The 26,322-nt window shown below is 43.4% G+C and overlaps 1 protein-coding gene across 1 annotated transcript in view; it reads right to left on the bottom strand.

The window, feature by feature from the left end:
• The window catches only part of HMCN1 (hemicentin 1), a 291,307-nt gene that overhangs the window by 153,253 nt on the left and 111,732 nt on the right, over positions 1-26,322 (bottom strand). The window contains exons 25-33 of the mRNA XM_056867441.1: positions 25,465-25,560; positions 22,124-22,318; positions 21,697-21,827; positions 19,450-19,597; positions 18,250-18,376; positions 16,206-16,360; positions 5,631-5,909; positions 3,636-3,917; positions 2,092-2,200 (exon numbers count right to left, since the gene is read on the bottom strand). Of these exons, the coding sequence (XP_056723419.1) occupies positions 2,092-2,200; positions 3,636-3,917; positions 5,631-5,909; positions 16,206-16,360; positions 18,250-18,376; positions 19,450-19,597; positions 21,697-21,827; positions 22,124-22,318; positions 25,465-25,560 (1,522 nt within the window). The remainder of the gene's footprint in view (positions 1-2,091; positions 2,201-3,635; positions 3,918-5,630; positions 5,910-16,205; positions 16,361-18,249; positions 18,377-19,449; positions 19,598-21,696; positions 21,828-22,123; positions 22,319-25,464; positions 25,561-26,322) is intronic.

Raw genomic sequence — 26,322 nt, 5'->3', positions numbered from 1 at the left:
CTGTAAGTTCTACAGCAAGTGAAGACTGAAAGCCCAAAACTCTCTCATCCAAGTTCAACGCTTTAAGCAATACACCACAGAGGCATAGCTATAAAGTGGTGCATTTTGCACCTTAGGCTTCAGCATCCAGCTCTTTCAGTTCAAACTACTAATGAACGCTGAACAAAAGAGAGTGTACTTTCCAGGTCTGAATTCACAAATCTAGGTTGTCCCAGACACATACATATATTAACTCTTCTTCCTTTACCAAATTGTCATTCTCAAATGGATTATATCTCTGTTGGATAAAGGACTGAAAAAAATTACATGCAGTGAAAGATGGGAACAGTGTTCTGAATGAGGAAAAGAAGGCAGATCACAAATCAAGAAAGATGGGAGAAAAATTGTTAATGAACTGTAAATCAGAAGACAGACTGAAACCTAGCAATATTCATTGGTACTTAGCCTGTTACTGGCTCTTGACAGAAGACCCTGAAGACCAGGGCTGTGCACATCAGTAAACCTGAACCAAAAATAATCCTGAAAAGTCCTTTTCGGCTTTTTTGGGGTTTAATTTTAGCTGAATATTAAAACTGAGAATCAAGCCTAACCTGGATAGCTGATTGCCAAAAAAAGCCGAATAGGTATTCAAGTTTTTTTCCGCTTCGGCTTTCCCCAACTTTACCATGCTTTTCTGTGGAGGAGGGAGGTGACCCCTTCGGGACCACATAAAATTGGACCCCCTGTCCCAAACTTTACCAAACTTTGAGGTTCATGCAAGGAGAGTCCCTTGCAGCTACGCTGTGAATTTGGTGACTCTACCTTGAAAAATGTCCCCCTGGGATAATTTTTAAAATATTTATTTTTCATAGTTTATAATGGCAGCTTCTGCACCCATAGCTTTGTGTGGGCCCACTGCAAGCATTCATGGGAAACTGAGTTTTCCTATATTCTTGGGTGCAGAAGCAGCCATTACAGACTCTGAAAAGTGAGTATTTTTTAAATTCTCCTGGGGGGGGCACTTTTCAAGGTAGGTCACCATATTTGCATTGTAACTGAAAGGGACTCTCCTTGCATGAACCCCAAAGTTTGGTAAAGTTTGGGACAGGGGGTCCAATTTTATGGGGCCCCTAAGGGGTCACCCCCTCCTCCCTAGGAGGAGGTACCATTGCAGCTACCCTGAAAATCTGGTGACTCTACCTTGAGAAATACCCCCCGGAGCTCCTAAAACTTTTTCCATATATACTATAATGGACCTGCTTTTTTTCGGGAAACCTGGAAATAAAGCCGAAATTCCCATTTACCTGTATGGGTATTCAGCTTATTTTGGATTTCCCCCAAAAAATGGGTTCAATAAACCCGAACCTGAAATTTACAAGAAATTTTGTTGTTGTACAGCCCTACCAAAGACTCCTGCCTCATGATAAGGGGAAATGACACTTTTGCTCAACATGTACATCTAGGGTTGCCAAAATCTAGCAGGGATCTGGAGATCTGTCTGAGTTACAACTGATCTCCAGACAACAGAGATCAGTTCCTCTAAGGAAAACGGTTGCTTTGCAGGATGGACTCTATAGCATTATAGCCCACTGTGGTCCTTCCCTTCCCCAAACCCTCCCCTCCCCAGGCTCCACCCCAAATCTCCAGTAATTTCCTAACCCGGAGTTGTCAACCCTCTGTATAACCTTAGCTTTTAAACCTACACATAAAGCTCCCTTTGCCTCTGCTGGCTTTCAAGGCCATACTGGGGAGGAGAAAATGAACTCTTGAAGAAAAGTTATAAAACTTCAACATACATTTTCAAAAACTCCTACAGAAATTTTTGAGTGGGGGGATAGAGCAAAAAGAAATAGAGTCTAGATGGGCCTGTGATTTGCCTCCTGAAGACAATTATTTTCTATCTAGCACAAGCAAAATATGTAATTGGGTTATGTCATGTTAAGAGTATTCCATTCCCACCAAAGGAAAAGGACAACATCATCCTGAGAAAAAGAGGCACAAGTAAGGTCCTAACATGTCCTTTTCTTTTTAGCTCATGGTCAAACTATATTTACTCTCAGCCAAACCTCATGCTAATTTATGCAAATTTTAAATTGCCCTTCTGCTCCTTACGTGATTGCTGGCAAAGGTGTTCCTGTTGCTGGACAGTCCAACTCCAAAGGGCTGTGAAGAATCACAATATAGTCTGAAGATTCATTTCCTCCTTCCACACTTGGTGGCACTAGTCAGAAATCCAAAACAAGGGGCACAATCAGTGCTTTGCATGCAGAAGGCTCCAGGTTCAATGCCTGGCATCTCCAGTTATAAGGATCTGATAGACGATTATGAGAATGACCTCTGCCTGAGATTGGAGCACTGTAGCCAGTCAGAGTAAACCATACTGATGTCGTCAGATCCATGGCCTGACTCAGGGTTGCCAGACCCCTGAGATCCCCCATTTTGCCACCCCGCACCCTGGCACTATTCAGCCAGCCAGCAGGGGAACTTACCAGCAGTAAACCTAGGCTGAGGCTTTTACCATAGAATTGTGCCCAAATACCAGAGCATCCCCATGGTTGTCATCAGTGTGATAATGTCACTTCTGGTGCATGCTGGAATTGATGTCGTCGTGCAGTGGAAGCCAGAGGCCTCAACCTAAGTTTACTGCTGGTAAGTTCCTCCTTACCTATGGCTGGTTGCCAGGAGGTACCTGGCAACCCTAGACTCACAGTGTAAGTGTGAGAAATGCCACAATTCAAAACCGATATTTAAACTGTTTCACGCTTCTCCCTTTCTTGAGTGATGGAAAATTATCTAAATGTGTCTCAGCTTAGATTTCTGTCGGTGCGCTCCACTCACTCCCTGGAAAGTTCCATCAAGATAGCCATATGATCGGTTGAAAACATCAGGAGGTTGGGGCTAGCTTCTCCATAAGTGTAGCTTTGTGGAGAACATTTTTCACCTTTCCCCTGCCTCTTACCCCTCCTTGCTGTTGGAAAGACACTTATAATAAGCTCTGGAAACGTTATGCTACCACTTGAACTGTATGCCTTGTTTTAAAATTCTTTTTCTAAGCTCTATTTTGCTTTTTTTTAACTGTGTGTTGCTCAAGAGTTTCTGGTACCAAATCCAGGTCAGCTTGATTACGTTACCACTCTAGGGCTGTCAGTCCTAACACCTGTAGTGGTGGCGGGAGAAAACTATTTTAAAAACCCACTGGCATGTGGCATAATATGGAACACTAACTGGAACACTATGAATGATATTATTGATGTGAGCCACCCTGAGCCCGACCTCTGTTAGGAAAGGGCAGGATAAAAATCTAATAAAATAAAAATAAATAAATAAATAAATAAATAAAAATCCTCTGCTCTGGTATATCACTTTCAGGTACAACCCAGAAGTAGCAATAAGTAGTTCTAGGAATCATCAGAAACTCTATGGTTTTCCAGCAATTCCTAGAGCTACCCATTGTCACTTCCAGGTTGTATGCAGAAGTGACATAGTAATGTCGGTGACATCACACACACCCATGTCCCTGCCCCCACAACCCTCCCACTCCATTACAGACTTAATACAGATTGGGACAAGAGAAATTCTGCAGAGACTAAACCAAGTCTTAATTTGGGAACAAGCTAAACAGCAAGCACAGCTTAAAATTAATGTTCATTACACACCTAGGATCTCCACATCATATTTGATCTCCTTTTCTCCTGCTATGCTGGTAGCCACACATACATACTGCCCATGATCAGCCTCTCCAGCATTCAAGATTTCCAGCTTTCTCCCCCCGGATACAATGTGGAGATTGTCACTTGTTTTCACAGGAACACCATCCTTTAACCAGGTAAGCAGAGGAGGAGGGTTGCCAGCAGCATTACACTCCAAAACCAGCGAACTGCCAGAAACAACCTGTTTGCTGTGGGTTGTTTCAGAGTCACCTTCAATGACCGGAGGAACTTGAGGAAGAGAAAAAGAAAGAAGCGTTCTGTGAGGAATTCAATCTAAACCAGAAAATACGTTCAATTCCCCACTCTGTATGAAGCTTACTGAGTGACCTTGGACCCGCCACTCTCATAGTATAACCTACCTCACAGGGCTGTCGTGCCGCAGTGGGTCGGGGATGCCAGTAATCAGATGGCAAGGGAGGTATGATGGTGGAGCAGGTGGTACAAAGGAAAGAGTTGGAGATAGGGACAAGCTTGGACTCTTTCCAACCTGCGTCCCATCCCCAGAAACGATGGTAGTGGGAATAGGAATTACCCATCTCCAGAACTGATGGTGTAATACCACGTCCATTGCCAATAAGACCATGACCCTGCAAGATTATTTTGTAACACAGGGAATAGACCTGGCTTGCTTGACCGAGACCTGGGTGAGAGAGGGCGGAAATGTCTCCCTGAAAGAACTGGCTCCCCCAGGTTTCTCAGTCCTCCATCAGTCCCAGACAATGGGCCGGGAGGTAGCAATACTCATTTGGGAGGCTTTCTTCTTCAAGGCTCTACCAAACCCAGAAATCCCCGGCATTGAATGTGTGGGCCTGGTATAGGGCACTGAGGAGAGCGTGGCTATCTGGCTGGTATACGGGCTGCCTGGACAACGTTGGGATCCGGGGCGTGGCCCTTTAATGGCTGCACTCCTTTCCCCATGGTCAGGGGCAGAGGGTAGCACTAGGAGAGAATGTATTGCCGTGGCACCCCTTGGTGTGTGGGGTTTTGCACCCTATGTTATTTAACAGCTATATGCACCCCTTTGCCCAGTTGGTCCAAAGTTTCGGGCTGGGTTGTCATCAGTACGCTGATGACACCCAGCTATACCTGTTGATGGACGGCCAACCGGACTCTGCCCCGGACACACTGGCTAGGTGTCTCGGAGCCATGAGTGGTTGAAACAGAGCCAACTGAAGTTAAATCCATTGAAAATGGAGGTCCTGTGGCTCGGCTGGGGCGGCTTGGAAAGGACGCACCAGCTCCTGGTTCTTGACGGTGTATGTTTAACACCTGCCCCTGCCATTAAGAGCCTGGGTGTGATCCTGGATGCCTTCTTATCGATGGAGGCCCAGATCATAGCCACAGCCAAGGCTACTTTTACCATCTGTCCTGGGCTAGGTAGCTGGTGCCGAATCTCTCATGCTCTTATCTAGCCATGGTGATTCACGCAATGGTCACCTCTAGGCTAGATTACTGTAACTCACACTACACAGGGCTGCCCTTGATGAGACTGACCCGGAAACTCCAGCTGGTACAAAATGCAGCCGCAAGGGTCCTGACCAAGGGCACATATTCAGCCAGTACTTTACCAACTGCACTAGCTCCAGGTGGAGTACCGGATCAGGTTCAAGGTGCTGGTTTTGACCTTTAAAGCCCTTAATGGTCTGTGACCTTTGAATCTGCGGATCTGTCTCTCCCGATACACCCCCTGGAGAGCGTTGTGCTTAGCCAGGTCAGATTATGTATGAACTGCCTCAAAGCCTTGAGCAATAAATAACAGGTCAAAGAGTGGACAAACCGAGAAGAGAAAGGGTCGCTTGGGCAAGTCCAGTAGCTGTCAGGTTGCACATTCCAGTTTCCAGCTTTCTGACCATTTCACAGCACCACAAATGGCAAAAGAAACAGGTTAAGAAAAAGGACAACGCCCCCCTTCAAACTGTAGTATATCTAATATCTTTATACCATAGACATCCACTTGAAATGTTTTTTCAGCAGTCCCAGCTATGTTTGTTGCTTGGCATATGTACTTTGCAGAATCAGAGACTTGAGCGCGAGGAATCTGAAGGAATTGCCCCCTTTCCAGGTAAAGGGCTTCTGGGCTAGAAATAATCAGATGTCCATCTTTATACCATGTTAATGTAGGACCCGGGATTCCCCTTGTTTCACACTCCAGCTTGATTGCACTGTTTAGCAACGTCGAGACCTCGGTGGTAATATTTCCTCCTTTAATAGTAGGTGGGACTATTGGCAAGAAAGAAAGAAAGGAAAATCAAGATGCAAACCAGCACAGACATCTTCAGACAGCAAAATAGTTGCCTCCACCATCCTCCCAGTGTAATCATAAAAGCAACCCACAGAAAATGGGGGTACATATTTGGGTGATTTCCCAAACAAATAAATGAGCATCTTGTTACAAATCTGTTATACAACATATTACTGAAAAACGTGGTAAGCATGAACCCGGACACAAAAGGGTAGGACAAGTCCCCGGTAAAAGATCTTGTTTCTTCCTTCTTCAGCCACCTGTGTCCAATCCCGTGTCCTCTTCTTATGTTGCTTTGAATTGTATTAATTTCACAATTTCTTTTCAAAGCATAAGCTTTATGCAACGTGGTTGTAACAAGAGCCTAAGCTTCTTGTATGAAGACTGTTGAGAGCATTAGCTTCACATAGTTGAAATAACATACTTTGATGTAGTTTAAGGTCCCACAGGATCCTGGATGGTCTCTGACCTGTGATTCCTTACCGGGGACTTGTCCCACCCTTTTGTGTCCTGGTTCATGCTTACCACGTTTTTTTTTTGTTATATGTTGTATAACAGATTTGTAACAAGATGCTCATTTATTTGTCCTATTGACCTATTGTAAGAAGTATTACATTGGCCATACTCCTATATTTATCTGTAAAACTACTTGTATGAGTCTAATACAAATGAAATAGTTTATTATCTATTTTATTTGCAGTATTATAATTTAATATATTTTGCACCAATATATCTAATCTGCAATATTATGCATACAAAGTGATATCATTTCTTATTTTGAGCCACAGTAGTTGCAATTTCTAAATAAGCTTTTCCCTTAAGCAACTCTGTTTATATTTTTGCATTACCTGGAGGTTGGCAATGCTACCAATGGAGGGGGGAATCCCTGCCCATAGAAAGTCAGTCAATAATCGTTATCTTTTGCAAGCTATTCTCGTAGTTGGAGGATCTCTCTCTCTCTCTCTCTCTCTCTCTCTCTCTCTGTGTGTGTGTGTGTGTGTGTGCATGGACATGAGCAATATTCAGTGATGCAGTTTCCCACACACCACCTGAAGTGATGCCATCCAGGAACAGATTTACCACACAGTATCTGTTTCTGTAGTTTAGCTTCTAAATGGAGACATTAACTCTAGATCACACCCAGGCAACTCCTCCTCCAGCCCAGTTGAAGCTGCTGCCTGGGATGCTGCTAGTAAAGAGACAGGAAAATCTAAACAGAGTGTATTTCAAAAGATTTTTTAAAAAAATTCCTTGTTTTACTCTTCCTTAGAATCATAGAATCATAGAGTTGGAAGGGACCACCAGGGTCATTTAGTCCAACCTCCTGCACAATGCAGGAAACTCACAACTACTTCCCCCACACACACCCAGTGACCCCTAGAAGATGGCCAAGATGCCCTCCCTCCCATGAACTGCCCAAGGACATAGAATCAGCATTGCTGACAGATGGCCATCTAGCCTCTGCTTAAAAACCTCCAGGGAAGGAGCACTTACCACCTCTCGAGGAAGTCTGTTCCACTGAGGAACCAGTCTAACTGATAGAAATTTTTTCCTAATGTCAAGATGGAAACTTTTTTGATTTAATTTCAACCCGTTGGTCCTGGCCCGACTTTCTGGGGCAACAGAAAACAACTCGGCACCATCCTTCATGACAGCCTTTCAAGTACTTGAAGATGGTTATCATATCCCCTCTCAGACTTCTCCTTCAAGGACTGAATCACAGCTTCAACTGAAGCATGGTTTGGGCATGCAGGGAGACTGTGCTTCAAGGTACTATTAGTGATCTATCACACATTTTCAGTGTTTCAAATACTTCAGTCTCACTGGGGTGTTTTTACAATATTATTATTATCACACATTCCAATTTATAGTATTTTTACAACAGAGATCACGATTTGCCCAAGTTCACAGGTAGAGAGGGGATCTGAATTTGGTTTTGGCTCCTACTGACCGCTGTGTGTGTGCAAATTCAACACAACTCATATGTTCTAAAGACTCTAGGTTGGTATCCACCCTGCTTTTTTGCTCAACCATTCTCCCTCCTTATTTCAGTCTCTGTCCCACATGACTTTTGTCCATGCAGGTCCCATTTCCCCCAGCAAAGCCTTTTTGGTGATCAAAAGGGACACCCTCTTCCACCAGCAAAAAAGCTGTTTGGCTCCAACTCTTCATGTGGCCTTAGGACAGAGTTTCTCACAATATCACTACAATGAGCCCACCTGTCCAAACATGCTTGACAAAGTTTCCAAGCATAATATGGGTCAAACAAAGACAATGATCTGCGCATTTCATCTTGGGCAAAAGAAAGGGAGATAGTTGAGTCATGCAAGGTCATTTGGGGGCCACCAAGAAGAAGATGAAAACGAGAAAAAACATTTAAAAAAAGGGGTTTTCTTGGTTCTGTCAGCCAGATCAATACACTGAAAACAAACACCTATTCACTCAGATTGGCTAGGGAAGACCTTAAGCCCCTGTCTACAAACTCCCTATGACTTCTTCAGGAGATCCATCTTATACTCTTACAATCACAAACATCACTTCAACACCCTGTTGATTTCAACATGCCTTGAAACCTAAAATAATTCCCTCCACTCTGGAAACAGCACTTTATATAATTTTCTAGCCAACAACAACCTATACAAAGTAATTGTTTGCAGATGCTTATAAAAGACATTGCAAACAACACTTTGCCCCCCCACATACACACACACATATGCATACTGCAACACTCAGTGACTAGTTTGCTGCTGTTGAAAGCATTGGCACATGGCTACATGTGTTCTATGCTGTTAAACATAGCCAGGATATCTCAACATGCCAACAGTTTCCAAGATATCATCATTTAAAATGGTACATCAAAAATATTAAAGGAGAAGAAAGAAAAAAGTAGAAACCACTGTCTAGAAGAGCTTAAATATGTGATAAAGTTATAAATTGCCTCAATTCAAGTTGAAGAAGAGTTGGTTTTTATACCCTGATTTTCTCTACTTTAAGGAGTCTCAAAGTGGCATTCAATAGCCTTCCTTTCCCCTCCCCACAACAGACACCTTGTGAGGTAGGTGGAGCTGAGAAAGTTCTGAGAGAACTGTGACTAGCCCAAGGTCACCCAGCAGACTTCATGTGGAGGAGCAGGAAATCAAACCCAGTTCTCCAGATTACAGTCTGCCGCTCTTAACCACAACACCACCAATATCCATATTATGCATATTTTTGACTGCATAAATCAATTAATTAATATGTTATCTAGCACTATCTTCTGTTGGCCACCACAAAAAGCTGAGGAGGATCATAGATTTCCTATCATCACTTGACTGTCTGTACATACAAGGATTTGTATCTGTTCAATTAAGGTTCAAGCAGAAGTTCATGAGTTCCTATTTGTTTTTCACCCAAGTCTTGAACCTTGGACAGGATAATCCTAAAATACGCAAGCATCCCCCTTACTTTGTACTGTTGCGTCTTCGTTACCAGAAATGAAAAGCCCTCATGGCCTGCTAAATTAAGATTTAGGATTCTTAAAGTCCAATAGCAACTTACTCAAAAGTAAATTCTAGCCATTTAAATAAGACTAGCTTCTAAGCAAGCACACATATTATTGCTGTCTTAAACATCTTGGGTATTTCCCAACATGCAATGTTTAACTTCTCTGCGTAAACCATTACAAAATAACTGTAAAACCCCAGATTAATATAGCAGTCCATTACATCTGCCCCTTGACCCCGAGAACTGTCACATACTCATTTCTAAGAAAAGGCTAATATGAATAATGAATATGTTTTTATTTTATCTCTGGATCTAGGCTCTCTCTTCTTTTCAAATGAAAGCAGGGAATCTGCAGCAACTAATGGTATCAAGTGCCATGCACAGATTCCAGATAAAAGCCAGATGGTACAGCAACCTTAAAGATTACCTCCTAAATATCAACAGTGCCACCCTAAATTGTAAAAGAGTTGTATCTGAAGAAGGGAGTTTTGACCAAGTTTGGATCAGACCAAGGACAGAAAGCTGCTAGACTATGATCTGGGAATCCCCACTCTACCATGACTTTTGCTGAATGACCTTGGGCCAGTTACTCTCTCTCAGCCTAATGTACCTCACAGGGTTGTTGTTATGAGGATAAAATAGGGAAAGGAGAGCCCCCTAAGATCCTTGGTGGAAGAGCAGGATAAAAATGTACTAGATAGAGAACCAAGGGACATCTAAGTGTAGATGACCCTAATATTGTGCCCAATCATACATCACATATGAACAAAATATTACTCCCGCCATATACCAGTTAGAAAAGATGTTGACCTCACTAAGACTGAAATAATTTTAATTTTAAAAGAAAGCTATCAGACCTTGCTAAAACCAATTGAAAGGTAATGTTTAAAATCTTATGTTTTAGTAACCGCTACATGAAGTAAAAGCATTCTTTTAACTCTATCAGAAGGTAAATATTTTATACTGATGTAGTTACGGTATTTTACTCCATCTTTCTATGAATAAGGAACTCAAGACGGGTTATAATTAGAAATAATATACCATGCCTTGCAACAATAACCAAAGACCAGCCCTGAACCCTATCCTACAAACCAATCCCATTCAAATATCTATTCATTTATGAGAAATCTTGTTTGAATCGTTCATCCTTGCTAGGTCCCTGAAAAATTATAAAGTTGAGGACCTTCCTGATAGATTCAGGAAGGCTGTTCTACAAGATAGGGGCTGCTCGAGAAGCACTGTAATGAGGCTGACCCTGATTTACCGTCTGACATCTTTTAAATCTTATTTGTACCCTGGTGATTTGCTTTCCCTCTGATCAATTTCATCATACAAGTGCTGCTGACTGTTTATATTTCTTCACTGAAATTCCATACAAACATTCATGAATATTAGAAGAAGGCTTGCGCTGCTAAATCACTGCACTGAAGCCAGGGCTCTTTGTACAAATTCAACTCTTCTGCAAGCAAAATAAGGAGGCACACTTTACAAAATGAGAACACAAAATCTTTATATTTACTTGGACTTTAAATACTTGGCAATATAGAATGCCATCTTTTTCTCCAAGGAGATAGATATAGGTTCTTCTCTGTGAAGAGAAGAGAAGAGAAGAGAAGAGAAGAGAAGAGAAGAGAAGAGAAGAGAAGAGAAGAGAAGAGAAGAGAAGAGAAGAGAAGAGGAAATTGGATAGGGATTCAGGGATGGGTGATAGTTACCAGTCTTGAAGGGATGTCCAGGGAAAGCAGCACTGAAGAGAAAAATGACCAGTGTTTCAAGGAGCAAAGGAAAGAGCCCTCACACAAGTGGGGGGGTGCGCATGGATCCAGAACACACACACTATGAATGGCCAAAGGACCAATATTTATACCCCAAAATGGGTCCTGAGGCGGTTTCAGGTAAGCTGGCAGGAAAGCCAGAGACAAAGAATTGATTGTTTTTCCGGGGATTCAACAAAAAGATAGGAGAGGCTCTATGAGCCCTCAGGACCCAACAGAATGCCTGGACTATTCTCTTGAATACTGAGTGATTGCTGGGATGGGTGCAGATAGGGTAAGTAATGGTCTGCTTGGAGCACTGATTAAATCACCTTAGGGTAACACAACAGGGATTAATTGGCCCCATTGTCCAGCCAGGCACTCCTTAGGGCCAGGACAAAAGTTCAGAGGCCAACCACCTTCCTGCCCAGGCTTGAGACACAAGGTGGATCCCCAAACCCTCTTAGAGGCATCCATTTTGTGGGAAACAGTGTCTTTCTGTTATGCCAGTCTTTGGCCCCTGTGCCTTCGTGGCACGAAGGAGAGGTCTGACTGCTTACACTGTGGGAGCTCTTATTTCCACATTATATAGGCAGACAATTTTACACATACCCAGAATGGCGTGGGAGCAGCCACAGGGGTAGCAGTAGCAGCCACTTGGCACAGATGTGTAACAAGGAAGTCATTTAATCACATGCCTTCAATTACAACTGTAACAGCAAAGCAGATAGCAAGATGCATGTTCAAGTATACCACCAAAGACAATTCTTTCTTTATTTCCCTTTTAGAGGGTAGACAATAGTAGATTAAATTAAGATTCTTTTTTGTCTGTGTCTCACACCCACTGTCTGAATAACTGTCTATATTCAGGGTCAAGGAGGTCTGAAAAACTAATTAAATACACCACCCCATTCCAAGCTTACATCCTCGCGCCTGTTTTGTTTTGGAGCCCTAGAACATGTGGTCAGCCTGCATTGCATAGACTTCTTTCCCCTACAGATTACCCCCCTTCTTTGCTTCCCATCTGTATTTTTCTCTCCCCACTCCAATGAATCCTTGATGTCCAAGATCATTAATGACCTCTTCTTAAGTATTCTGGCAGCCCATCATAGGTCTCCTGTTTCAACTACTTTTATGAGATTCAAGCTCTTCTCTCTGGCTTCTATCAAGGCTAGACAAAAATCACAACCCCTACATAAATCTTGGCTATGCTTTTCTGCCAACCTTCCTTCCTCAGGTCATTCTTATAGTGTGCATCCTGGAGTTTCTCCTAGCTTGTGTGTGAAAATCTGCAAAATCCCCTTATGCTGTCATTAATGACAGAAGTAAGGAGAAGCTTACGTTTCAAGCAAAATTTGGTCCAGGAATAAAGCTTGAAAAAAATTAGTTTAATTAAAAGAATGATCTTGACAATATGGCTTTCTCTGAGCATCTTTTAACAACTTCTTTCAGAGACTGCTTGCACTTCCACTAAAAAGTTCCTGCATACTAGCTTAAACACTGGGGCATTCTTCATGGTAGATTTTGCTTCTGTTTTGCCACAGACTAAAGAAAAACACGATTTAAATGTTTTTTTCATGGCCGCGATTTATCCCCATCAATTATCTGTAGTTTTGGTTTTTCATGGGAACAAAGCACGCTGTATTTGACAACGGTTTGGTCTGTCCCTTTTGCAGGAGCCCTCCCCTTCCAACAGGCTCATTGTTTATGCCTGCCCCCAGCTCTGCCCCAACTCCGGCCAGCAGAATACCTCGTGGGGTTCACCAGCCCCAGCGCAAAAAACAAGCACCAGTCCCTCTGGTCTCCTCCATTTTTCTTCCACCCTCGCTCTGTTCTGCTTTGGGAACAGTCAGATTCCAAATTGGGGGGGGGGGAAGGCAGCGCTTTCCTCAAAGCTTCCCTCTATTTTCTATAGGTGTGGAACCCATTGCCCTTTAATGATAGACAGGATTGGGGGGGGGCAGGGAATCCATGTGCCCAGAGAAGTGTTTAGCTGAAAGTGGGAATGGGGGGTGGGGGGAGAGGAAAGAAGGCCCCTGGATTGCGCGCTGGCCATGATCCAGCCACATTGCATCGTGAAAGACAGGAGGGCTCCTAGCTTGCATGCCAGCCCCGATCCAGCCAGTGTGCATGGCGAGGGGGGGAGAGGAAAGAAGGCCCCTGGATTGCGCGCTGGCCATGATCCAGCCACATTGCATCGTGAGAGACAGGAGGGCTCCTAGCTTGCGCGCCAGCCCCGATCCAGCCAGTGTGCATGGCGAGGGGGGGAGAGGAAAGAAGGCCCCTGGATTGCGCGCTGGCCATGATCTGGCCACATTGCATCGTGAAAGACAGGAGGGCTCCTAGCTTGCATGCCAGCCCCGATCCAGCCAGTGTGCATGGCGAGGGGGGGAGAGGAAAGGCCCCTGGATTGCGCGCTGGCCATGATCCGGCCACATTGCATCGTGAGAGACAGGAGGGCTCCTAGCTTGCGTGCCAGCCCCGATCCAGCCAGTGTGCATGGCGAGGGGGGGAGAGGAAAGAATGCCCCTGGATTGCGCGCTGGCCATGATCCGGCCACATTGCATCGTGAGAGACAGGAGGGCTCCTAGCTTGCGTGCCAGCCCCGATCCAGCCAGTGTGCATGGCGAGGGGGGGAGAGGAAAAAAGGCCCCTGGATTGCGCGCTGGCCATGATCCGGCCACATTGCATCGTGAGAGACAGGAGGGCTCCTAGCTTGTGTGCCAGCCCCGATCCAGCCAGTGTGCATGGCGAGGGGGGGAGAGGAAAGAATGCCCCTGGATTGCGCGCTGGCCATGATCCGGCCACATTGCATCGTGAGAGACAGGAGGGCTCCTAGCTTGCGTGCCAGCCCCGATCCAGCCAGTGTGCATGGCGAGGGGGGGAGAGGAAAAAAGGCCCCTGGATTGCGCGCTGGCCATGATCCGGCCACATTGCATCGTGAGAGACAGGAGGGCTCCTAGCTTGTGTGCCAGCCCCGATCCAGCCAGTGTGCATGGCGAGGGGGGGAGAGGAAAGAATGCCCCTGGATTGCGCACTGGCCATGATCTGGCCACAGTGCATCGAGAGAGAGGAGGGAGATAAGAGGAGGCTGGCCGCCCCTCTTCAGAAAAGTGATGGGAGGGAGTTTTGACTTGGGTTTTCTGCTCTCAGGATGCACATTTTCCCCATCCGATTTCTCAAAAATCCCCCCTCCCCTTTGGGGCAGAAGGGCCAACAGCCCCTTCTCTTGGAGATCCCCCCACTGCCCTAGACTGAGATGCCACCACCACCACCCCCAGCGCGCGAGGAGCACATGGCGGGGCCCCGCCAGTCTCCCCCTGGAGCCGTCCGTCCAACGTCCCCCTGGGCTTGGAGGTGTGGGCCCAGCTCCAAGACCCATCCCGGGCGAGGGGCGGGGAAGGCATGCGGGGACGGAGGGAGAGAAGTGCCAGGATACCAGGCAGGCAGGCAGGGAGCCAAAGGGGCAGTATTCTTGTCTGAGCACAAAACTCCCCCAGCCAATCACCGTTCTTGGGGGAGGAGAAAGGAGACGTCCCGGGGAGCGAAGCAAACATTTTTTCATGGGCATCCGCGCAAGAAAACATGTGTCCACAGGAAATCGTTTCAAAAGTGGTTTGGATTGCCTCTATTTTAACCCGGCTTATTTTGCTAAGGGGGGGAAACCACGGATCTGGAGTGAATAACCAAAATTTGACTCTGATGCAAATCAGCATCGAAACAGCAGCAAATCTCCATGAAGAATACCCCAGTGGGCCTTTAGGCTAACACAGAAAGAGCACTTCACCAAGACCAGGGTTCACCAGACCACCAAGGAAGGTCAGGGTTGCTACACAGAGGCAGGCAATGGCAAACCACCTATGTTTGTCTCTTGCCTTGAAAATCCAACAGGGTCACTGTAAGTCAGCTCCAACTGGGTTGCACTTTCCCCACCACCATGCATGATGATGGGTGAGGGGGTATGAGAAGGAATGGAGCACAACAGCTGTTGAGATAAACAGGAGCTAGTGGTGGCAATGCGTTCCTTGAATGCTGCAGAAGGATGGTGCATTGGGGACTGCCAACCAAAACGATTAGCATGTGGGAAGCCAATGAAAATCAGCAGCCCATCACAAGTGGTTATGTTTGATGCTGCAAAGCCCCAGGTGCGCCTTCTGGAGTTATCATGTCATTAGCACCATGCAAGGCTTGAACTAGGAGCACCCTGGGTATGCCATACCTATGTACTTCTGCTGCCTTTCTTTTCGGTACTCCCTGCTCCTCTATAGATAGCTGGCTGCGGTGCCACAGTTCTATGTTGTGTCAGTCAGTTGTGTGCTCAGTGAGGTGTCTGGTTAGAGGATTAATCCTGAGTGTGTGAAGTGTGGGTTCTACTCCAGCCTCTTCATTTCATTTCAATACTTATCAGGTTGTTGTTGGGCAAAAGATGACCTTTGCATTGCCAGCATCTGTGAATGCATGCCTAGCATGCATTTTTTGTTGCCCTAGCATCTGCATCTCATTTGTGTAGAAAAGAGATGGTCTCCCCACCACCACCAAGACTCGAACCCATGTGTGAAAGAGGTCTTGGGTATTCTGTCAGGTTGCTCCACTAAGTAAGCACTGAAGACACGTGGGTTGGAGCTGCTATGTGGCAAAAGGAAACATGGTTGCAACCAACTTGTCCTAAGCTCCTAGGTTTCTTCAAGGGCTTCCACTATTCACACCACAGTCCTCTCTACTAGGCTGTTCCCATAATCCCCACCGTTGTTGTGTTTTGCATGACAGTTGTGACGGGTTGGCTAGGGTGGGTGTGCCTCCCTTGGTGTGGATTCCAGTTCTGGTTGTGATGGAGGTATTGCCGGCATGCTGCTCCATGGTTAGTGGGCTGCAGCTGAGATGCTGCAGACTCCTGTGCAAGTTCTATGCTCTCCACACCTTGGAGTTGGGTCTTTTCTCTGCATTTTTTGCCTCTGCTAAGTGAGCAAATAATTCTAATCAGTGGTGCCAGCCATGCTCCTGCATCCACAATTTAGGATTGGACTGCCTGTCACTCACCCTGGATGATGAGTTTGAGCTCTTTAATCTGCTTGCCAGCAGAATTGGCTGCACTGCATTGATAACGTCCTTTGTCAATTCTCCGAGCACTCTTGATATGCAGGATCTGGCCTTTCTCCATAATCTCAATATTAGGATCACCTAAGAAGAGGAGCCTGCAGAGGGGAAAAACACTATGATATTGCATCTGCACCTTTTCCCCATGCCATCACCTTTTAATTTAAATGATGCTATGCTTACAAATATGGTACAAAAATGTGCACATTAATATTCCCCCTTTGATAATAAACTCTTTATTTAGTTATTTCACTCTGCGTTTCTTCTTACACCAAAGAATTCAAACTTAAATCCGCTGGGTTAACAACATGACGTTCCTTGAAGACTCAGCTTTTATAGCTGCACTTTACAGAACTATAGTCATCCCACTAAAACCAGTTTCAAAAAGGGGTTCAATTTTGTTATATAGAAATGCGTAAAATTAGGAGAAGCAGAATTTTACAGCGTGCATTCAGTTACACAGAGGCTCTAAAATGCAAGGCTGTGTGCAACTTGGCCTTGAGTGGTGCCAAGATATTTGATAAACATCAAAAATTATCTACCAACAGACTTCATACTGCACAAATTTCCAAGTGACAGCTACCGTACTGGACGTATTCACATTGACTGGTCACCGGTTTGCATTACTAAATGCTAATGCTATTTGTCCAAGACTATTTATATACTCATTTTCTGTTGTCCAACTAACATTTGTACTGCCAAATTTCATCCCCGTAATGGGCTTTTCCTGGAAGATGAGCAGTTCAGAGGAACAAAATATCAGTCCAGGAGAATGCTGTTCTGGGTTAGAATTCCATGCATCTGGAAAAACCATTCCATGTACTTAGGCGTAACAAATGGAACAGTAGGTTAATCCCCCAAGAATTTCTTCTATTCAAGTTCCAATGCTCTTTTGCAATTCTTATTAATTTCATTGCAACCTTCATAGAAGATTTCTGTCTACTATTATTCAAGTTGACTGTATTGTATGCCTGAAAATGATTGCATGCCTGAAAACAATTGTATGCCTGAAAATGATGGAAATGAAATCTACAGCTGGCTTCAAGCACATGGGAATAATATGTTGCCTTGGTTTGCACAAAGCCTTGTTTCACCCTATACTGGATTTGGCACTAATTTAATCAGCATTACACTATACATGTTTTGCTAGGTTTTCAGAAAAGGGGAAGATAAGGATCTTTAGTTTTAGCAGATGGTATGTCACACAAATACAAAATACAAAATATTGCAAGCATGGCAGCTGAAAAATGGTTGTGGGACTTGTGATATTTTGCAGAAGCACCGTAAGAGCTTGGCCGGGCAAGAGAGTGGTTTCCTACAAACCTTTCTCATTTAAACCCATTCTTGGTGCATCTTGCAAAACAAAACTGTCACTGTACATTCTTTGGCAAGACGGACAGGAATACAGTCATTTCTTCTACCTCCATTTCATTGTCACAGTATTCTTTTTATAAATTATTTATTAAACCAAAAAAGGGAATACAAATGGCTAATTGGAAAGCTGTTTAGGACAAGTAAATGCATAATCAAAGTAAAAGGGACTATATACTAATAATTACACCCGACTGTATAAAAAGAACTAATGGCAATATCTAACTACAAAGCAAAAGAAGAACTAATACAACAATAAGCTACAAAAATCTAGTCACAACAACCTAGGAAATAAATGATGGTACACAAAATAAAATAGTAAATACAAAATGCAAAAATCAACAGCTAAAACAACAGGGGGAGATCCAATGATTTCAACATATATACAGAATGTAGAAAATGGGAGAGTCTCAACATTTGAGGTTCTCCAGTGGAACAAATGGTTTTTTAATCACCCCCCATGAGTCCATAAGATAATGCTTCCCCCCACCTTGTGTAAAATAGGCCAATCCTTGGGGGAAATGGTGACCCCCTGTACATTGGCAAGTACATCGCTGTACACCTCCATTTCATTGTCACAGTATTCTTGTAAAACACTCTAAGCAGTGGTACTTACTTGCCATCTTTGAACCACTGGATCGTGGGAAAGGGAGAACCACTAACTTTACATTCTAGAGTGGCATCTTGGTTGAGAATAACAGAAACTTCACTGGGTGTACCAGCATCTTGAATAGTGGGTGGGACTAGATGAAAAATGACACTAACAGTGAGAATCAATAATTAAACACAAAGGCCATGCATTAAAATGAATGTACATTGTGGAGTGGAATGCAACCCTTTCAGCAGAAAGGCTTAGAAGGGATGGCTGATCCTTGTAAATGTATGTATGTGAAAAGGCATCAATCTCATTTGTTTGTTTTTTACTACCAAATCCACTGCTGGATGTGTCTTTTTCACTATACATACTTAATTGGGGGGGGGGGCGTTGGAAATCTAGCAGTAGTAACTACAGTGAGAAAAAGTATCATGGGTAAAGAGATTGGGTTATCAACCAGCAAGTCCCCAGTTAAATCTAACTTCTGTCATGAATTCACTCGGTGGTCTTAACTTTCACTCCTCATCTGCAGTGTGAGCGAAAATATCACCAGCCTTTCATGCAAGGCTGCAGTAAGGATTCTGGATTGTAATGTATGTGAAGTGCTTTCAATATTTTATAGCAGTATACAAACGTTGGAAATTATTATGAGTAGTTTTGAACATCCCTAGGTAAAACTAGAGGGAAAGTGCAGATAGTTCTAAGATTCGAAGTAATTTCTTCTGTCCTCCTAGACTGAAACTGTCGGACTGATTTAGTCTTTTCAAAAGATAATCCCCTATATTACCTTGCCTCTGTGGATTAAAATGGACTATAACACTCCCACCCAAATTAATAAGGGTCAAAAGGAACTTATGATTGTAAAGAATTATAAGATTTGATTCCCCACTCCTCCACATGAGCGGCGGATGCTAATTGGTGATTTTCTACAGTTCTCATTTGTGTTTATTTGCCTAGTTAGATGCATGTGCAAGAGCAAACACGACTTTTAGCTCAGTGGTAGATAATCTGCTTTGCATGCAGGTTCAATCTCCAGCATCTCCAGTTAATGGGATTAGGTAGTAGGTAATATAAAAGACCTCTACTGGGTACCTTGGAGAGCTACTGCCAATCAGAACAGACAATAATGACCTTGCTAGACCAATGGCCTGACTCAGTATAAGGCAGCTTCCTGGTCATTCATGTATTCAGGGTACCTTCTTTAAACACCAAAGTACCAACCTCGCACATCAACAGAGAAGAATTTCTCCGTGCTCCCTGCTATGTTAGTGGCTTTGCACGAATATTGGCCAGCATCATCACTAGCAGCTTTCAGAAGTTTCAACAGCTTCCCATTGTTCAAAATCTGCAGAGTGCTACTCTCCACAACCTGAAGCAGATCCAAAAATAACTGTCAACATCCGCCAAACATAGCATCTGAATTGTATAACTCCCTCAACCCACTCCATTTCCTGTGTCTAATTAGGCTAGTCATCGTTTCAATGGATTCCTGAAAGTTATAAAGCATAGTCTGCAATTACAAGCACCAGCAGGGCCTAACTAACTTTATTACCATCTGTGAAATTTTCATCAAGATCATCCAGAGCTGATGGGGTAGATTTTCCCTGAAACACCAGAGAGGGAAAGAATGATGCCTATTATGTTGTTTTCTGGGCTGGTTTTCTTCAAGGGCAAGGATGCATGTGATAGGATGGGAGAAGTTAATAGAGGTCCGCTACTTCTGTAGTAACCCCTGTAATATCGAAAATCCCTGGAATCACCGGCAACGGGCAAATTATACTTCTATCTCAGTGCCAGGCCAGTCTCTACACTTGCTTGTGAAACTTCGAGCTGGGCGTTCTTTATGCAACACAAGCAATCTCTCAACTTGCCATCACAGTCAGAAATCAGGGATCTATCTGAAAGTAGTCTAATATGTCAACTAACTCAATAGCTGAATGGTGGTGGTGGAAAGTGGTCAAGTCGCAACCAACTTATGGCGACCCTGTAAGGTTTTCAAGGCAAGAGACATTCAAAGGTGGTTTCCCATTGCCTGCCTCTGTGCCGCAACTCTGGACTTTTTGGTGGTCTCCCATTTAAGTACTAACCAGGGCTGACCCTGCCTATGTTCCAAGATTTGATGAGATCGAGGTAGGCTGAGCCATCTAAGTTAGGGCCAATAGTTGAATAGGTAAGGAAATAATTAGAAACAAAAAGGGGGAGGGGAATCACAGACAGCCAACCCAAAGTAGAAAAAGAAACAGAAGCGGAGGAAGAGTCCAAATAGGAATATAAGAAAAATGAATATATTCTTATATTCAACTGAATATGAGAAAATAACCAACAGGTTGCAAACTGTAAGTCATCTCAAAACAGATCACAATCTCACCATAATCAATGTCAGCCTTTCCAAACCAAACATTTATTCAACATAAACGTTGAAACAAAAAACTCATTAAATCAAATGTGTTTTCCCCAAAAAGGTATTCAGCAACACTAGCAGCATGTTGCACCAATACATCCAGAATTTGAAAACATCAACACAGAACATAAAAAAAAAGCTATGATCAAGATACCATACTGCAACCTAACACTGTCTCTTATAAAAATACAAATGGCCCTTACCAGCCTTAAGTCCCCCCAAAATACATACATTACTGAACACTATTGTGACTGTTTATAAATTATGAAGAATATTATTGTCAAAGTTTTGGGGGGAAAGAAAAGACACCACTCTGACTTTGACCAGGGTTTGGTTTCACTAGGCAGGGTACAAAAGTATTATAATCACCATCATCATTTATTTAGTTAAATATTTATAAACCATTTTTCCAATATGGGCTTACATTGATGCATCAAAAACATAATAGAATCACATTATTAAAACACAAAAAATTTCACTGGTTAAACGCTTCATCAAATGCTTTATTAATTATAAAGTACATATAATTGCTAGATACGCTTTTAAAAAATGAAAATAAAACACATTTTGCCCACAGGATTGCAATCTGGAGGTCAAACTCCTTACCAGGGGCTTGCATGGACCGCCCACAACTTAATGGACATTTATGCATGGCTGTTTCCTCGCGGTCACGCCAAGTACTTTAGGGCTTTCCTTTGATTACGCTTGCATTTTCTGACCATCAGAGGTTGTGCTTCCACACATTTTGTCCACATTTTCTGGATTCGGGTTTAGAAAATGCAGGGAAAACATGCGGAAACCACTAGGAGAGCGAGGTGACCTCTGGCGGTCAGAACATGCCAGCATAATCAAAGCAAAGCCCCAAAGTAGTCTGCAGGGTGACAGCGAGGAAACAGCCATGCATCAATGGCCAATGAATAGAACACAGGACCTTTTGCAATACCTATATCTGAATGAGACAGTATCATCAGATACTCAACAGACAGAAGCAGGGGAGGGGGGAAATCAGAATTCCTCCTCTGAAACTTTCTGAATTCAACAAAATAACTGACCACTTGTTTCCATACCTGGACATCATCTTTGTACCATGTGATGATGGGGAAAGGAGTGCCAGACAGCTCACAGAGCAGACTTAGTGGTTGGTTAATTGTCACAGATGCATTTGTCACCTGATCCTGATCCCTGATTTCAGGAGGCACTGCAAAGAAACACACCAAATATGTATGCAAATATGCAAGCACATGCAATTATCACTTAAGTGTGATATCTGCCTTGGGTTTTAAAAACATATTCCATCCGTCAAGACCTTACTCCCTCACCACTGAGTGAAGGACCTTTTTGGTTTCTAACATTTATTCTGCCAACAGCTAAACTCCAGGCAGCCATTAATAAATAAAGATTTGGGTTTTTTTAATTGCAGAAAATCTTAAAAGGTATCCATAATATACACTATGCTTTTTTGTACTCATTAATGAATGTCAGATGTTTATTTACCATAAACTTTCAAATTATAATTCTTTTTTGTGCTTCCAACTTCGTTGACTGCGACGCAGACATACTCTCCATTGTTATACGGTGTGACCGAATCAATAACCAGTAGCCTTCCATCTTCCAAGAGTGAAATGCCAGGTTCATTGCTCGTCAGCTCCCTGTTGTTATGAAACCATTTTATAACAGGTTTGGGGGTACCTATAGAGAAGGACAGACACTGTACATGACTCCTGCCTTGCAACTTCAAGAAGGAAAGGTAGCATTGAAGGAGTTCATCAGAAGCCTTCAACATACTTCAACTCCGCATTATTCTATGGATGGAAGACCCAGTGGCAAAGGCGTTTTGAAGAAACTGTACTCCTCTGAGCTTTCAGAATATCAGTACTTGTGCATTTTAGAATGACTGAGGTTCTGTTAAGTTTGCCTGACAAACCTGCTCATTCCTAGAGACAGGTTGGTTCCCCAAGCTCCACATCAACAGCTCCAGAAATCCAATCTCCACTACCACCCATAAAAGAACACCTAATTCTATTTGGCAGGAATGCTTTGTATGGAGGAGCATTCAATCATGTGAGCCCACACTTGCCCTCTACATTGGCATAGCCCAGACTCAGGTGGATCATTTCAGTGAGAACTAAGCCTCACAGATAGGGTTGCCAACCTTCAGGGGGTGAACCTAATTAACAGCACGTGGGCTCAGAATCTAAATACAATAATCACAATGCAAAAAAGTAACAGTTGCAAAAACCATTAATACATGATGACCAACTGCCAATAGAAAAACAATTATATTAAACAGGCATTCAAAGGATGCCAATTTTAAATGAGGAAACAAATGTATAAGGAGGCATAAGTTCTGCCTGCTACAGGAAAACAAAAACAAGTGGGGAAATGAGCAAATAGTACAAAGGCATTCAGCATATGCCGCTATACATAGACCCCATAAGCTACACAGTACCAAAAGAAACTAAAGACCCTGCAAAAGCGGAACAGTATCAGCAATCATGTACATAGAGTCTTTTGCCACGAGGAGTCTACAACCAGGCCAGCCGGCGTGACTGCAGGCGAACAACCTGGCAAGAGGTCATTGGACCAAAAAAGAGAACGCAGGTGGATCCGAGCGTTGCGTTTCGCTTTTCAGCTTCTTCAGCTCATAGTCCAGTAATTTGCTCACTGCGGAGTGTGTGCCTTTAAGGAATTTATAATAGTACAACAAAAGAGAAACGATGCCCCTTTGGTTTCCCATTTCCTCCAGAAGGGACACATGGATCGGGACCTTTTCTTTTTTGTACTAGGCAGTTTTGCCCCCGCCCCTTCCACACACAAGACATCAGAAAAATCCTACAGCAGCAAGAAATGCGCTTCATCTTCCTCTTTAAAATCCTCTCTCCAGGGGGTCTCAATATTGAATTTGATCTCTCTTGTTTTCTATAATGTTATTGTATATCAAGGGAGGTGCCTATAGCTTTAAGAGCATCCACACTGAGGAGGATTATGCAACTACTGTCAATCATTTCCACTGTTATTTGATTAGCCACTCTCCCACACAGTTCACCCTGCTCATTGAGAATCCAGCCTGCAAGGGCGGAGTAAGATGCCAAAAAGGTCTAGGAATTAAATAAGAGTTTTTGTGGTAAGCATGGAATACTAGGTCTTCTTCAACCTGGTTAAATGGTGGTTTGTTTATTGTTTGCCACTATACTATTGTATTTCTGTTGTTTCTCTTTTGTTCTACTATTAGAAATTCCTTAAAGGCACGCACTCCGCAGCGAGCAAATTACTGGACTACGAGCTGAAGGAGCTGAAAAGCGAAACGCAACGCTCGGATCCACCTGCGTTCTCTTTTTTGGTCCAATGACCTCTTGCCAGGTTGTTTGCCTGCAGTCACGCCGGCTGGCCTGGTTGTAGACTCTTTGTGGCAAAAGACTCCATTTACATGATTGCTGATACTTTTGCTGATTGCTGATACTTTTCCGCTTTTGTGGGGTCTTTTGGCACTGTGTAGCTTATGGGGTCTATGTATAGTGGCATGTGCTGAATGCCTTTGGACTATTTGTTCATTTCCCCACTTGTTTTTATTTTCCTGTAGCAGGCAGAACTTATGCCTCCTTATACATTTGTTTCCTCATTTAAAATTGGCATGCCTTGAATGCCTGTTTAATATAATTGTTTTTCTATTGGCAGTTGGTTGTCATGTATTAATGGTTTTTGCAACTATTACTTTTTTGCATTGTGATTATTGTATTTCGATTCTGAGCCCACGTGCTGTTAATTAGGTTCAGCTGTATTCTATTGCCAGCAGAGGTTTTCTTAACCTTCAGGGGGTGGCTGGAGATCTCCCACTATTACAACTGATCTCCAGGAAACAGAGATTAGTTCACCTGGATAAAATGGCTACTTTGGATGGTGGACTGTATGGCATTATACCCTATTGAATTACCTCCCCAACCTCCCCAAACCCCCAAAATCTCCAGGTATTTCCCATCCCAAAGCTGGCAACCTTACTCAAAGTCAATGAACCATTCCAATGCAAACTCATTCTGCTTTCCCCCCAACATTCTTCAAGGTGGTTGATAGACGTACACCCTCAGATAGGTCTAGAAGATTGAGGTTATGCCATTTTGAGCTAGATTATATTCTTCAAAGGGAAGAAAAGATACTGTAAATCCTACATTTTTCATATGTCCACAGGAGGAAAATATCTGTATGTCCCTATGACAGACATGGTATTTAAAGAGGTGGCCACCCCTTATTCTCTACCCTCTAAAAGGAGCAACTTTTTGAAAAGGCCACAGGCAAAATATCGCTCACAGAAACAATACTGAAGCCCTTTCCCAAATTCTATGTGACTCTGGATCTCTGTCATACACTCCCACTATCCAAAGTGATTATGTATCAAAATTAATGTCAAAAAAACAGAGACCAAACTACAAAAATATAAGCGGTAGGGTTGGATCCCCTCAAACAGATCTGCACGGCAAGGGGAGGCTTATTCCCTGCTTCCACAGCAGCCCTCTAACTTCCCTTCTTGCTGTTCCTGGGAGTCCCCTGTCCCCCAGGGGGGCATTCTGTGCTGTAGTGGGAGAGGAGTGTGTGAGAAAATTGTGTTCCAAGGGTGGAAATCCTACCACCTTTGGTAAATTTTACAGGATTCAAGCCTAACAATGCAATCATTGTCAGCTTGGCCCAGCCTCACTCTGCATCGTAGTGCACTCTATGTTTTTTACATTTAAAGTTTTTTTCTCAGATATTTTTTTTCATTCAAATCATGAAGAGAATGGCATCAATGTGATGCTATCAAAAAGGTCAAAATGAACAACACCAAATAATATGCCATTACTCACCTTTGGCTGGACATGGAAAGGCAATACGTTGATTTGCTACTCGTTCCTGAAATGGAGTGTTGTATGGTGGATCAAGTTCAGCTACTGTTGGAAGTTCTAAAGCAAAAATAATGAAGAACAGAAACATTGTTTTCTAAGAAGAACAGAAACATAAATTTGCATACTTTGACACATTTCCCAACATCCTATTTAAAATTCAGAAATGTTTAATTGACCATGAAGAAGATGACGAAGAGGAGTTGGGATTTTTTATATGCCAACTTTGGCCATTATGCTTGGCTGTTTCCCTCGCGGTTACCCCTCTGATGATTTCGGGTCTTTGTTTTCATTATGCGTGCCGTTTCCGACCGTCAGAGGTCGCTTCACTCTCCCCCTGCATTTCCCCACGTTTTGCCCACATTTTCAGAGATCAGTTTTATCTTGAATTTGAAAACACAGACAAAACACAGGGAAAGGCAGGGGAGAGCGAGGTGACCTCTGACAGCTGGAAACGGCATGCATAATCAAAACAAAGAACCAAATTCGTTGGAGGGGTGACCGCAAGGGAAACATCCATTTATAAAAGGCCTTTTTCTATCTTTTAAGGAGAATCAAACTGGCTTACAATCTCCTTCCCTTCCTCTTTCCAGAACAGACACCTTGTGAGATAGGTGGGGTGAGAGAGTTCAGAGAGAACCGTGACTAGCCCAAGGTCACCCAGCTGGCTGAAACAAAACAAAATAAAGTTTTGAAACATGAGAGTGTTTGCCTGCTCTGGACTTGCATGTTTGTTTGTGCTGCTTAAAAACTTTGCAGGGTGGTTATAGTGTGCCAGAATTCGTCATCAAAGGGACTCTAAGAAAATCCTATATTCTCTGT

Source organism: Euleptes europaea, chromosome 2, assembly GCF_029931775.1.
Source record: "Euleptes europaea isolate rEulEur1 chromosome 2, rEulEur1.hap1, whole genome shotgun sequence".
Taxonomy (NCBI): domain Eukaryota; kingdom Metazoa; phylum Chordata; class Lepidosauria; order Squamata; family Sphaerodactylidae; genus Euleptes; species Euleptes europaea.
The sequence above is the reverse complement of the archived record's forward strand: the minus strand, read 5'-3'. Positions and strand labels throughout refer to the sequence as shown.